This window comes from Lissotriton helveticus, chromosome 1_2, assembly GCF_964261635.1.
Source record: "Lissotriton helveticus chromosome 1_2, aLisHel1.1, whole genome shotgun sequence".
In the NCBI taxonomy this organism is placed as follows: Eukaryota; Metazoa; Chordata; class Amphibia; order Caudata; family Salamandridae; genus Lissotriton; species Lissotriton helveticus.
This window is the reverse complement of record NC_136058.1, coordinates 131,667,754-131,683,034: the sequence shown is the minus strand read 5'-3', so window position 1 is coordinate 131,683,034 and position 15,281 is coordinate 131,667,754. Positions and strand designations below refer to the sequence as shown.

The window sequence follows — 15,281 nt, the reverse complement described above, 5'->3', positions numbered from 1 at the left end:
TGCACATATGTTGCACAGACACATGCCCTAAGGGCATGTATGTGTGCAACATGAAGCTTTGAAAAATGCAAAAAAGTGCTTTTTTCAAAGTTTTAGCAAATTACCATGAAGTCCAACTTCATGGTAATTTGCTCCCCCTTTTAGCGAATTCGCTATTTTTTTTACTTTCATGCATTGCATTTAAGGAATCTCAATTTGGGATTCCTTAAATGCAATCGCAATTTAAGAAATCTCAATTTAGAGATTCCTTAAATTGCGATTTTTGCATTTGGGATGCTGCATCCCAAATGCAAAAATACCGGGAGCAAAAGTGCAGATTCTGAGAATCTGCCCATTTGCTCCCGTTATTTACTTTGATGCATCTGCCAGTTAATGTTCGCAAACAATATGCCTATTTCGTAATTTTGACCAACCCTAAGTAAAGTGTTTCTTTTTTGGTCTTACTGTTAGTTAACGCTCGATAGCAACACAATCTACTGCCCTCAGAGATACTGTAAGGTTAGCACTCCTGTAGCAGAAAACCGTTTGTAAAGTTGAAATTCCTGTAGAAGAACTTTCTGCTTTGAGTAAGGAGGGTGTTACTATTTACAGAACAAATGCAAGGACAGTGATTGTAGAGTGGGAACTATATCCTATAGGAAGTGCTCCTTTAAAAGGTGCTGTTATGAAGGGTACTCATATTCCAATATATATGTTCTGATGGGCTGGCAGTGCTGCCCTCCGGGATGATGTAATGGCTCCACTTTTCATCATCTGTTCAGTGGTGACACTGTGTTTGTTTTTAGCTTGGTCTCACTTACACGCTGACATCATATTTCTGTCCCGCTCTATTTCGGGTTCCTTAGCCATTACTCTGTCACTTACTTCAGCTTACCAGGCCACGAGCTGCGGCAAATGCAATGGGTCAACTGCCGAGGGGGCTGGCTGACCAAGCCCGGCCGCCAGCCGATTCCAGTGCTGGCCTGCAGCAATAGGTCACTCCCTCTGCAATTCGCCGTGGTGGGGGTGCAGTTTGTGAGAGTGAGGATGGTGGTTGTGGCTTGCTGCGCACCATCGTGTGCCTGCAATAAATCAAAAAATGTCATTATGATTATTGTCAACGATGTCACGGTGACAATCACCTGTCATGATTAAATTTTTGATTTATTGATGCCAGGAGACGGTGGCAAGCCGCTACCACCCACCTAGCTCTAACAAACTGGAGAAAATCATCATCACGGTCTCGACTCCACTGCGCAGAACCGGGCCCAGGGCCTGTATTACCTTATACTTATACCTCCTGCTCCATGATGCAGTTGAGCTGCGTGCACCTTCGCATGGCTGCAATAAATCCAAAATTTCAATCATGATGATTATCACGGTCACAATCATCATGATTCAAATTTTGGATTTTGCAGCCAGCCACGGTTATGGCCCACGACGGTGCTCAAGCCGCAACCATCAGCCACCTCGCTCCGCTCTCAAAAACTGGAGCAATCTTCACGGTCTCCGCACTCCGCTGTGCAGAACCAGGATCCCGGCCTAAACTACAAATTTCTGCTTTTAATCCCAGCCCCATGGTGCATCCCATTCCACCCCGACTGGACGGACAGCGTCTCAGACTCACCTGCAGGCTAGAAATAATTAAATTACAGCCGGCGGCCGCACGGTGCCTCGCAGTTGCTTCTGGTATGCCTCCTCACCTCTCCAGCAGTCACGCGCACTTTTAGCTGTGTGAGCGGCGATGATCATGACAATTGGTCATTAGCCCCATCCTAAGGGTGTAGAGTAAGACCACGCAGACGTGGATACATCTGCGCGGCCAGCCCATTACCATGATTAACCATTTAATTTATGAACTCTTAATCTAGAGCTAGCTCAGTTTATGCATACTGTAATATAAATTAGGTAACCTTACGACCTAATAATTAATTACCTATCAAAAAATCCCAGAAGTTCACAGATGTCTACTAGTGCTTGCTGGCTCCACGCTAAGGGGGCACCTGGGCTGCGGGGCCTGTGTTATGCCCCTGAGGGGTTGAGGTGTGACCTGCCTTCCCTGGGTGACTCATAGTTGGGCTGATTATACCTGGGCTGCATTTAGAGTAGTTGGAGGAGTTTCACTAGCACCGGAATAGGCTGTCTCCATTGCACAATGCTTTCTCCACTTCCTGAAGGGAAGCTGTGCCAGAGAGGACAGAACTGGTTTAGACTGGGTTCAGAGACCCTTGCATCAAAGAAAACAAAGAGAAAATGGGGTTTAAGTATTTCATCTTAAACCCCTGTTATTTAGGTCATTTCTGGACTTAAAAGGAACCTCTGCCAAGGAGAAGAGCTGGAGAGCTGTAAGGAGGAGTCCTGCCCCCTTGATGTGTTGTTTTGATGGGTTGGCCTGCAGTTGCTGCTTCTGCCAAAGAGAGGACAAAGACTGAAACTTTTCTTCTGAACCTGCTTGAAGAAGAATCTCCAAGGACTTGTGTATGCTTACCTACTGTTCTGAAGTCCCAGGACCACAAAGACTTCACAAGCACCCATTGAACAGCACTTAGACTCCTCTGTGGACTCCTGTATTCAAAAAGGTACCAAGTCCAGTTCTTGGGCCCTGAGAATTGTGTGGTTGGTGATGCAAAGCAAGAAGAAAGACTCTGATGCCATCAGCAATGCCACCAATGACGCTGTGACCTGCACCGAAGCCGTGGGCACCACTCACGAAGTGCACGACATACCGCCCCGCCTGCACCTCAGCTCCAATGCCCTTTGACGGCTAGCAGCCGCGGCCGGTAGTGGGAGTACCGGCCGGGCGGTGACGTGGGGAGGGAGAGGGGCAGGGTGGGTGGTAGTAATGTATGGATTACGGACCTTAACAGGTAAGTAAACATATAAATGAATAAAACGAATTTCGTTGCACGCACTGCATCACCAAATGCAATGCAGTGCGCGCAACGACATTCGTTTTATTTATTTATATGTTTACTTACCTGTCCATAATCCATACATTACTACCCCACACCCTACCCCTCCCCCTCGCCACGTCACCGCCCGGCCGGTACTCCCACTACCGGCCGCGGCTGACGGCTAGAGTTATTGGCCTTCCCGGCATCGGCACTCACACCAACACCGCCCCCACTAGTGCCAGCATCACATTACAGCAGAGCCGATAACTAATTCGGGTGACTTCGCGAAATCTGTGAAATCACCGGAGCCGACATCGTCCCTTTCCTGGCCTCGACGTCTCGCCCTCTCACGGAGTTGACGCCTCGCCTCTCCCGTGGCAGAGGAAATCAGCTTCACCTTGGCACCTACGTCTCACCTCCATGATGCCATTCATCGCCTGCTGACTTCGTTTTCCAAGGTACTGTTGTTTGGGGGTCTGAGTGACTCCATGCTCGGCCCGTGCACCTCGCAGCCGGTGCTGTACTTTGGATTTGTATCCGTCACGACGCCATAAAAGCTCAGGTGGAGCTATTTTGTTTCTACAGTTCTATTTTTGAAGTTATCATTTTAAAAATGATTTCTTGGTATATGTATGTTGGATTTTTGTCGTTTTGGTCTAATTTGGTTTAGATAAAGGTACTTTATTTGACTAAACTGGTGTGGTGTCCATTTGTGGTATTTTCACTGTGCTGCTGTGTGTTTGGAGTACAAATACTTTGCACATTGTCTTTGGGATAAGCCTGTCTGCTCCTGCCAAGCTACCAAGGGGGTGAGAAGGGATTATCTAAAGTGTGTAACTCCCTTACCCTGACTAGGTACAAAGGTGCCTCCTTGGACAAAGGGACATTACTCTGCCAGTTACAGACCCTCATTTACGTAACCTTCAAAAAAATTCAGCTGTCAAACCAGGAGAGAAAATTTAGAAAAGGCCAATATTTACTGTAACGTGTGGATTTTAGTGCAGTAAGCATTGTGTTATGCGTGTTATGTCTTAAAACCTCAAAATATGGGACAATTATTGCATCTGATTAACCCCTAACACCTAAGTGTTGGATTTTTATTGAATACAATAAATATTGCATCTGACAGGACCTACTCATAATCTGGTACCTTTGAGTGTGCAGAAACAAATTAAACTGCCAGATAATAATTTTGACTATTGCAATCCTCAAAACTTACATGAGACCCACTATCTTCCAGTTGGCTTTAAATAGTGCCCAGAGATTTGCTGCTTTGTTGATATATCTTTTCCACAACACTTTAAAATGCATATATCAGGTTCCATTCATCCTATTTTGACTATTATATATATACATTTCCTTAATATTATTTTTTAATATTTTGTTTATTGATTTAAAAATGTTGTAGTGTTTTTTTCTTGACTTTAAAAGTGTTAATCAATCATGTTTTCCTGGGGGATGACATCTTGCGACATAGTTAACAGGGGGTGTAAACCCACTAGTACCTTGACATGGACAGAGAAAAAAAGTGCTGCTAATCTCTTCATACACTGAAGAAAACAGTATATTATTAACCCCTTCAAAACAATTAGTTAACTTTCCACATATTGTCACCTTGGCTAAAATGTGCACTAACTGATGAGAAATGTACTTCATGCATATATAGTAATCGAAAAAGACGACATGTGTTATGTTTGTTATTAGGCACATAAAATAAAGAAAGACTGCTGCAACAGTGCCACAGGTGAATGAATGAATGAATCATCAACACATCAACCCATCCTTCGACATCATCAACACATCCTTCGACACCACCATCTTCCCTGAGAGCTGGAAACACGCCGAACTCAGCGCTCTACTCAAGAAACCAACAGCGGACCCCACCGACCTCAAGAACTACCGCCCCATCTCACTCCTCCCGTTTCCAGCCAAAGTCATCGAGAAGACCGTCAACAAGCAGATGGCCGCCTTCCTCGAGACGAACGGATCCCTCGACCCCTCACAGTCCGGCTTCCGAGCCAATCACAGCACCGAGACCGCCCTCATCGCCGCCACCGATGACATCCGAGCCCTGATGGACAATGGAGAAACAGCGGCCCTCATCCTCTTAGACCTCTCCGCGGCATTCGACACGGTCTGCCACCGCACCCTAGTACGGCGCCTCAGCAACATCGGAATCCAGGACAAGGCGCTGGAATGGATCATCTCCTTCCTCGACGGAAGAACACAGAGAGTCCGCCTACCACCGTACAAGTCAGAGGCCTCCGAAGTCATCTGTGGCGTCCCTCAAGGATCATCTCTGAGCCCCACCCTCTTCAACGTCTACATGAGCCCCCTCGCGGCCATCGTACGCAAACACAACCTCAGCATAATCTCCTACGCCGACGACACCCAGCTGATCCTCTTCCTGACCAACGACCCCACCGCCGCCAGAGCCAACCTGCACGAAGGGATGAAAGAGGTAGCCGAGTGGATGACGACCAGCCGCCTGAAACTGAACTCGGACAAGACGGAGGTCCTCATCCTGGGCCCCTCACCCTCCGCCTGGGACGACTCCTGGTGGCCTCCCGCCCTGGGCACCGCACCCAAACCGACAGACCATGCACGCAACCTGGGCTTCATCCTGGACTCCTCCCTCTCCATGACCAGGCAAGTCAACAACGTCTCCTCGGCGTGCTTCAACATCCTACGCATGCTACGGAAGATCTTCTGGTGGATCCCCACCGAGACCAGGAAGATCGTCACCCAGGCCCTCGTCACCAGCCGACTGGACTACGGCAACGCCCTCTACGCCGGTACCACCGCCAAGCTCCAGAAGAGACTCCAGCGGATCCAGAACGCCTCAGCCAGACTCATCCTCGACATCCCACGAACCAATCACATCTCCGGACATCTGAGAGACCTTCACTGGCTCCCTGTCAACAAAAGAATCACCTTCCGCCTCCTCACCCACGCACACAAAGCCCTACACGACCAAGGCCCGAGCTACCTCAACAGCCGAGTCAACTTCTACGCTCCCAAACGCCACCTCCGATCAGCCAACCACGCCCTCGCCGCCGTCCCCCGCATCCGAAGAGCGACTACAGGAGGAAGGTCCTTCTCCTACCTGGCTGCCAAGACCTGGAACTCCCTGCCGACCGACCTGCGCCTGACCCAAGACCACCTCTCCTTCAGGAAGAAGCTGAAGACCTGGCTGTTCGAGCAGTAGCGGCCCCCCGCCCCCCAGCGCCTTGAGACCCTACGGGTATGTAGCGCGCTTTACAAGTGTCATTGATTGATTGATTGATTTATTAAGTGCACGGTGGCCAAGCGGCTTCCTGGCGCTGAGAGCTCTACTGAACAGAACAGAACAGGGCCGAGGAGGTTAACAGGAGTATGCCTGGGCAAACAAGAAGGTCTTAAGCGCTTTACGGAAGTGTGAGAAAATGGGAATTGAGCGCATAGATAGAGGGAGAGAGTTCCAGAACCGGGGGGCAAGAACAGGGAATCTGGTACCACCAGTGCGGGATTTGCGGAAGCGGGGAACAGTGAGGAGGGCAGAAGTAGAAGAACGGAGGGTACGGGCAGGGGTGTGAGTGGAGATCAGGGTATTGATGAACGCCGGAGCAGAGCGATCAACAGCCCGGAAAACTAGGCACCCTTGTTTAAATAAGGATCTCTGCAAAACGGGTAGCTAGTGAAGTGATTTAAGGACAGGAGTGATGTGGTGAGTTTTGGGAAAATGAAAAATAAGACGGGCAGCCTGATTTTGGATTGCTTGGAGACGGCGAGTTTCGTAGGCGGGGATGCCCACGAACAAGCTGTTTCCATAATCAAGGCGGGAGGTGATAAGGGCCGAAATGATAATTTTAAGGGAATCCAGGGAAAAAAACGGGAAATTTTTCGAATCAGACGGAGGGAGAGAAAGCAAGAGGACACTACAGAGCTGACCTGGCCGTGCATTGACAGGTCCTGGCTGACCTTGATGCCCAGCGTTTTAACAGAGGAAACCGGGGTAGGAGGGGGACCAAAGATGGGGGGCCAGAAGGCAGAGGACCAAGGACTGGATGAGCCACCAGTCAAGACAAGCTCAGTCTTGTCTGGGTTGAGCTTGAGATGATTGGCGCTCATCCATCCGGAAATAAAAACCAGAGTGGAGCGAAAAAATGATAAGGAGTGAGAAGAAGAGGAAAGATCAAAGACGAGCTGGAGGTCATCTGCGTAATTATACACAGAGACCCCCAGATCAAGAAGAGAAACAATGAGGGGACGAATATAAAGGTTAAAAAGAAGAGGAGAGAGGGAGGAACCCTGAGGAACCCCACAAGACACCGGGAGGGGAGAAGCGGAAAAACCAGAGAGGTGAACAGCTTGTGAGCGACCTGTAAGAAAGGACGTGATCCAGGAGAGAGCAGAGCCCCGAATGCCCGCTGCGCCGACACGGTCAAGTAAGATGGTATGATCAACCGTGTCGAACGCAGCGGACAGGTCGAGGAGAACCAGAGCTTGGGGGGAGTTGGTATCGGCCTTGGCTTTCAGCTCATCAAGAACCGCAAGCACCACTGACTCCGTAGAGTGGCCCGAGCGGAAGCCCGCTTGATGGGAAGCGAGGAGATGGTTCTGCTCAATGTAAGAGGAAAGGCAAGAGGTAACATAACTTTCAAGAATTTTGGAAAGATAGGGTAAGAGAGAGATGGGTCTGAAATTAGAGAGGAGAGAAGAATCCAGACCAGGTTTTTTGATAATAGGAAAGACGTTCACAGATTTAAATGAGGAGGGGACGAAGCCAGTTGAAATAGAAGCGTTAAGAAGAGAAAGAGGAGTGGTAGGGCAAGAGGTAAAGAGAATTCTCAGCACGCGAGCAGGAGCACAATCGGCTGGAGAGCCGGACTTGATTTTAATAAGCAAGGCAAGGAAAGAGTCCAAGGAAATAAACGGGAAGGAATCGAGGGAAGAATTGGGAACAGGGGGAGCAGGATAATGGGAGGGGAAGGGTGTGGTAGGAATGTTAGATTTTATTTTAACGATCTTCTCAATAAAGAAGTCGTTTAAGGAGGAGCAGAGGGCCTGGGAAGGAATGAGCTTAGGGCATACACGATCAGAGGTGGCCAAGTTGTTGACCAGAGAAAAAATCTCTTTAGATTTGTTCGCGGACAAGGCGACCTGCTCAGAGAAATACTTGGTCTTGGACGCAAGGATGGCTTTCTTATAGTCATTCAACAGGCGTTTGTATTTAGCCCTGAGGTCGGGGCAGTAATTGCGGCGCCAAAGACGCTCAGAGCGTCTGAGTTCCAGTTTAAGAACCTTGAGTTCAGAATTAAACCATTTGTGGGCCTCGTGTGGGCGAACAAACTTAACTATCTTGAGAGGGGCAACTTGGTCGCAGGAAGAGGATAGCCAGTTGCTGACTGCAGCGGCCTGGATATCAAGAGGAAGGCCATTAAGGTCAGGGGGAGAGGATGCAAGGGAAAGAGAAAGGGAATGCAGATCCGCGCGGTTCCAGCTGCGGGCAAGGATATTCTTAGGGCGAAAGGTTTTGTGAGGGGAGCCAAGATTAATAGTAAAAAAAATAAGAGAATGGTCAGACCATGTGCAGGGAAAAATGCTAGGGGGAGAGACTATGTCCTGAGATGACCAAACTTGGTCCAGTATATGGCCAAGATTGTGGGTGGGAGCAGAAACATGGGACTGGAGATTAAGGCACAAGAGAGTGGCCGTGAAGTCCTTGGACGCCAGGTCCTCCCTGGGATCACCAGGCCAGTAGTTGAAGTCTCCCAGCAGGAGAACCGAGGAGTTATTAACTACAAGCGTAGCAAGGAGTTCCTGCAGGGAGGCCACAAATAGGGGCATACTCAGGGGGGGGCGGTACACAAGTACGACTGTCAGAGGGACGGTAAGATTAGTGGAACGGGCAACCAAAAAGTCCACGCCAGCTATAGAAGGTTGGGAGAGATGCTGGAATTGAAGACTGGTCCGAACAACCATGGCTACACCCCCTCCGATCCTGCCGTCAGGGCGATCAGCCCGGAGGGCGTAATAGGAATCGGGGAGGATGGCCAGGATATCAGGAAGTGAAGCCTCTGAGAACCAGGTTTCTGTTAAAAACAGAATGTCAGGAGAATCTGAGGTAAGAAGGTTGAATAATTGCAATTGATGCTTGCCTGCCGAACGAGTGTTGAGGAGGCAGGCAGAGGCAATATGAGAGGAAGAAGAAGTAGTAATGGAAGGCATGGATTCCTGGGAGTGCAAGGAAGGAATAGACTGCAGGGAAGCGGTACGGCCAGGATGAGGGGCGTAAATACCTAAGGAAGTAAGATGCTGCGTGAGGGACAGGGGAAGAGGCACATCAACCGAGCAGGAGAGGAGTTGCACAGATGAGTATGCAAACAGAGGGGCAGAGTGTAAGGCCCCAGGTCCCGGCCTGTCGCGGACGGGCGCAGACGGGCTTAACTTAGGCCTTCGTCGCGCCCGCTGCGCTCGTCCGCTGCGCGGCCGGGATGGAAGTGCCATAAAGTAGGCCACAGGAAGCAGTAGGGGCGTGGCAGGGGGTGGAGGGACAGAGGAGCTGCACCGCCAACCCCAGAGCAGCCCGAGATGGAAGCCACGCCCGTCCCCGCCCCAGTGACCTGCCCGTCAGAGGGGGGGAGAGCGCTCAGCGTGGGGCGCTCGGTAGCGTGAGCCCAAGGGGGGTGAAGTGGCGGCAAGAGGGGTGCGCGGTGTCCAGAGCGCGGCCCCAGGACAGGTACAGTGAAAGTCTAAAAGCGTTTTTTAAAATGCAAAGTTGCGCCACAACAGGTAGCATTGTTTCTCCCGGCGAAGCCTCGGGAGGTCTGTGTGACAGGAAGAGCTGGGGCGGGACTCGCCAGGCCCGGAAGAATTAGCCAGGGGGGGAGGGACAGAGGAGCTGCACCGCCAACCCCAGAGCAGCCCGAGATGGAAGCCACACCCGTCCCCGCCCCAGTGACCTGCCCGTCAGAGGGGGGGAGAGCGCTCAGCGTGGGGCGCTCGGTAGCGTGAGCCCAAGGGGGGTGAAGTGGCGGCAAGAGGGGTGCGCGGTGTCCAGAGCGCGGCCCCAGGACAGGTACAGTGAAAGTCTAAAAGCGTTTTTTTAAATGCAAAGTTGCGCCAAAACAGGTAGCGTTGTTGCTCCCGGCGAAGCCTCGGGAGGTCTGTGTGACAGGAAGAGCTGGGGCGGGACTCGCCAGGCCCGGAAGAATTAGCCAGGGGGGGAGGGACAGAGGAGCTGCACCGCCAACCCCAGAGCAGCCCGAGATGGAAGCCACGCCCGTCCCCGCCCCAGTGACCTGCCCGTCAGAGGGGGGGAGAACGCTCAGCGTGGGGCGCTCGGTAGCGTGAGCCCAAGGGGGGTGAAGTGGCGGCAAGAGGGGTGCGCTGTGTCCAGAGCGCGGCCCCAGGACAGGTACAGTGAAAGTCTAAAAGCGTTTTTTAAAATACAAAGTTGCGCCAAAACAGATAGCGTTGTTCTTCCCGGCGAAGCCTCGGGAGGTCTGTGTGACAGGAAGAGCTGGGGCGGGACTCGCCAGGCCCGGAAGAATTAGCCAGGGGGGGAGGGACAGAGGAGCTGCACCGCCAACCCCAGAGCGGCCCGAGATGGAAGCCATGCCCGTCCCCGCCCCAGTGACCTGCCCGTCAGAGGGGGGGAGAGCGATCAGCGTGGGGCGCTCGGTAGCGTGAGCCCAAGGGGGGTGAAGTGGCGGCAAGAGGGGTGCGCGGTGTCCAGAGCGCGGCCCCAGGACAGGTACAGTGAAAGTCTAAAAGCGTTTTTTAAAATGCAAAGTTGCGCCACAACAGGTAGCGTTGTTGCTCCCGGCGAAGCCTCGGGAGGTCTGTGTGACAGGAAGAGTTGGGGCGGGACTCGCCAGGCCCGGAAGAATTAGCCAGGGGGGGAGGGACAGAGGAGCTGCACCGCCAACCCCAGAGCAGCCCGAGATGGAAGCCACGCCCGTCCCCGCCCCAGTGACCTGCCCGTCAGAGGGGGGGAGAGCGCTCAGCGTGGGGCGCTCGGTAGCGTGAGCCCAAGGGGGGTGAAGTGGCGGCAAGAGGGGTGCGCGGTGTCCAGAGCGCGGCCCCAGGACAGGTACAGTGAAAGTCTAAAAGCATTTTTTAAAATGCAAAGTTGCGCCACAACAGGTAGCGTGGTTGCTCCCGGCGAAGCCTCGGGAGGTCTGTGTGACAGGAAGAGCGGTGGTAAGAAAAGCAGCTTTTAGCCAGGTGCACAACGTTCATTATACACTCCCAGTTCAATTCAGAAGTGGAATTACCTATGCATAGCTTTATGGTGGAGTTTTGACATATTAAAAAGCATCCACTAAGATCTACATCAGAATTTTGTGTTTTATAAATATTGAACCATATTACCAAAAATAGAATTTTAATTTGCAGGCTATCTGAACTACATTAACTAGCAAAGTGGTAGCTTGACCATACGTCCTGCAAGTATTTAGCTAGAATGTCATGGAAGGAACTAGCAAGTATCCAACAACATACCAAAAAGGGAAGGGGCCACCGGAAATAAAAAAATGCCATCAAGTACCAAAGTACCAGGTGAATCAAGAGACCAAACCAGGGGAGTTGAGATGCAATGGGCCACAATAAAAAATATCTAAATATCTCTAAATCTGGCAACACCTGGCAGCAAAATGCAGCCATGATGAGGACTTGATGGATTGAGTTCGGCCGACTTCAATAAAGGATTAAACTCTCATGATCATGTGAGAAACATGATATGCTCTCAGGGACACAGAACGGCAACCAGAGATCAATTTCCTTTGTGTTTAGAAACATGGCATGACCTATTATCCTGAGGTGTTCATGACTGAGGTATGATCCTTCTAACCAGCCCCCAACAGCTATCATGACCACAGTGAGCATCTCAACAAGTAATGCAAGTTCTGCATGGCTAGGGCATCGCATCACGCAAAAAGCAGCCTAACCTTCTCATGGTACTGTTGAAAAGTTTTTGTCTGAAGAATGGATGGAATCTTCAAAGGCTCCAATTAAGGAAAGAAAATGTAAACACACATATGGCTAGGACAGGTGTGTACAGTTTGATCTTCTTTAAGGTATTCAAAGACACCCATATATCGGTAAGAGTTCTTCCACACCTTGTCTCCTAGATTCTACAAACCTTTAGCTGAACCAATAATAAAGACTCCCTAGGGAAGAACAAGAAAATGCATTCAATATATTCGTCTGAAGAAATGTAAATGGATCTACTAGATGCTCTGAAAACTGAATAATCAAAAGTTGCAAAAAGTTATGGAAATCTGCCAGACATTTTGTGACAAAGACTCTTTCTCAATTACAAATTTTTACATCAGCCTTTTGACTTTTTTTTAGCAGCTCATCACCATACTTTGTAGGTAGACGATTGCTTTAATGAAATAATATATGGCATTATAAAGGAGCAAAGTGTGAGGCTACAAACAGGGGGGGAGCAGAGAATCCACTTACTGTGCTTGAAAATTGTCGCGTTCTTTCAATAACCTTCTTGAATTTTTTATCAGCGTAGTTGAAGCCAATCTCGAAAACTCCCGGTATTTTGAACCCGAAGCTGAAGCTCGTTTCTTTTAAATAGGAGCTGAACATATTGTGTTCATAACTTGAGTATGAACTAAATTCATTTAATTCAAACTCATATTTACCTTTTGTCTAAACAAAAGAAAGAAAAAACAAGGCATTAATTTAGCATATACTCGTTGCAGAAAATACATATTCTGTTATCATGTACTTTAGGGAAAAACTATTGTAGGTGAGGTTATGGTGCATTTTAATAGACCTTTTCTTGTACAGCATAGATGCTACAGTGGCATAGTTTATGTGACACCATTGAATCATTCTTCAGTTATAAATGAACTGCACTACCAAGAATATGTAGTTAGTATCCCTCAGGCCCGAATAATGAGAATTATGGAATTTTACTGCACACTGTAAATAGATAAAACCCGGAGTGTATTATTTACCGGGGTTCGCTGGTTCCGCTGATTCTGAATTTTCCCTGTGGAAATGAGACATTACATACAGAATTGGTGATTTCTGGGCCAGTTTCAGAGTTTACCCCATATTATATCTCTAGCAAATTTCAATAGCCATGGCCTGCCAATTTGCCTGGAAAAAATTGTGCCCAGATTGATAACGATCACAAATATCATCAATCTAATCCCTGCAAAAACTCCTATGTATTGAAGGATCAGAACATACCGTAAAATTTGTAATCAACTTTCAAGTAGAGATATAGGATTGCAGGAGTTGGCCAAGGGAATATCATCAACCCTAAAGTGTTTTTTTTTAAACAGTAATTGAAATAGACAGATAACTTCTAACAATGTTAAACAAATTGTACTTTGTCCGAGATATAACCCTCAACTAAAGTTTAAAGGCCAGTTTAGTTGCTACAGTTTCCAAGTAGGAAAACATGCCAAACGTTTTCACAAGCGACTCTTTATGTCTTGCTTTTACAAAGAATAACTTTGTAAGTCTCCAAAACTAGAAAATGACTTGACACAAGCTTTTTGCTAGTCGTTATGAGTCGTTAAGCTGTGTCATCAATACCTTCACTTGACTTTCAAGCCCTCTACTCCTTTTTCTATATTTCATGGTTTTGTGTTTTTTGTGGGATATTAGCACATTGTGTTTAATCACTGGTGACAAATCTAGAAGTTATGCTGCACTTGTTTATTTATGGAGGGTTTTTAAAAATCACTGATAAAATCCCAGTTAAATGTCAGTGTTGCTTTTTCATGGAGGAAGGAGACCCAACGTGTCACCGCAGTTTTGACCTTATCCTTCACCTTGCTGTTTATGTTATTCCTGACCCTTACTCTAGTCATAGCAGACACTTTAGTGTTAGCCAGTTCCACCCCCATTTGGAAAAATATCACTGACTTGATTCCCAGTTCTCTTCCTGTAACAAATTGGGTTGTTGTTTGCCTGGGCCATGAGCCCTGGTCAAGCAGCAACTTTAACCCCTTCGCCGTGGGGCTAATTCCCCCACGGTGTGGGGGAAGGGGGGTCGCGCGCTGAGCTCGTCACGCTGCACGTGGCGCTGTGCTCATGACGAGCTGAGCTCGTCATGACCACGCCCGTTTCTTAGAACGCTCAGCACAGCAGGGAAATTATCCCCGAGTGGGAGCGCCGCGACGGTCATGATGAGCTCAGCTCGTCATGAGCACAGCGCCAATGTCCCTCATGGCGAGCTGAGCTTGTCATGAGCACCGATGGTGGTAATCTTTGTCAGGGTAAGGCACAAGCAAACCCCAAATTAACCAGTGCTCAACCCACTCGGAACCCACTTGGAACAGAGCAGTCAGGCTTAACTTAAGGTAATATGCAGTGGTGGCCGCTCCATTAGGGCATTGGAGCGCCGCCCCACTGCTTTCTCGCAGTGCGAGAAGCAGAAGACAAAATGGTATTTTAAATACCATTTTATTTTCTGCTTCTTGCCCTGCAGAAGGCATGAGTTTTGTAGCAATGGGGCAACCCAATAGCCACTGGGCCTGGGTGACTAGTGGTACAACAAGAAAATGTCCCAGTGGAAAACCATTAAAACAGATAAATCAATACAAGAATTAATCAGTTGTATCTAAACAAAGTTAGGCACCACCATACCGTCTTTCCAAAAATGAATGTGCGCACTCTATAATTTCTCTATGTAGGCTGCATGCAGCCTACATAGAGAAAAGGTCGTCCCTACTGGTGCTTGGCTGAGCGCCGTCCGGGATTCCCTACCAATCACAACACTGCCATTGCAGCGTTGTGATTGGCTTACAGGATTTAATTTAATTTAATTGCGGGTTTATATAGCGCTAGGAATCGACTCCCGGAGGAGTATCTCCACGCTTCGACCGCTGGGGAACCTGTCCTGGCTCACCCTGAGAGATGGTCCCTGATGGGTATCTCTAAGGTGCGACCAAGCATCCCCGGCTGTCTGGGGGGGCCGTTGTGAAGATGAGGCAAGCTGATGCCCAGAGTTGCCGAGTGTGGTTTCTGACTAGAGTAGGCACCGAGGCGAGAATTATCGAGGCCGCTGACCCTGGTCCACGACCCTGCCGCGTCGGGAATCGAACCCTGGTCCCGGGCCGTTCTCTGCTTACGGGTCTGCCGCCTCTAACCAGTGAGCCACACTTCTCCATGGATGCGAGGGAGAATGCCTGATCCGGAGCAGCAGAGGCCGCGCAGACCCGGCCCAGGAGCAGAGACGGCACGGGACTGGGTACATTTTCATTTTATTTTAAAGTCCCTCCCGCGGTAACCCAGCACGATGCCCCCCCTCCTGCGAGTATTGCGAGCCGGGAACATTAAAGGTTGAATTCCCTTACCTTGGAAGTAAGGAGTTGCTACCAGGATCTCACGCAGCCATTCTTCACAGAGCACTTCGGCTCAAATAACGCAACTAAATCTGCTTCGTGC

The 15,281-nt window shown here is 49.3% G+C and overlaps 1 protein-coding gene across 1 annotated transcript in view; it reads right to left on the bottom strand.

Moving 5' to 3' along the window:
- The window catches only part of C8B (complement C8 beta chain), a 228,595-nt gene that overhangs the window by 90,523 nt on the left and 122,791 nt on the right, over positions 1–15,281 (bottom strand). The window contains exon 6 of the mRNA XM_078670066.1: positions 12,327–12,524. Within this exon, the coding sequence (XP_078526192.1) occupies positions 12,327–12,524 (198 nt within the window). The remainder of the gene's footprint in view (positions 1–12,326; positions 12,525–15,281) is intronic.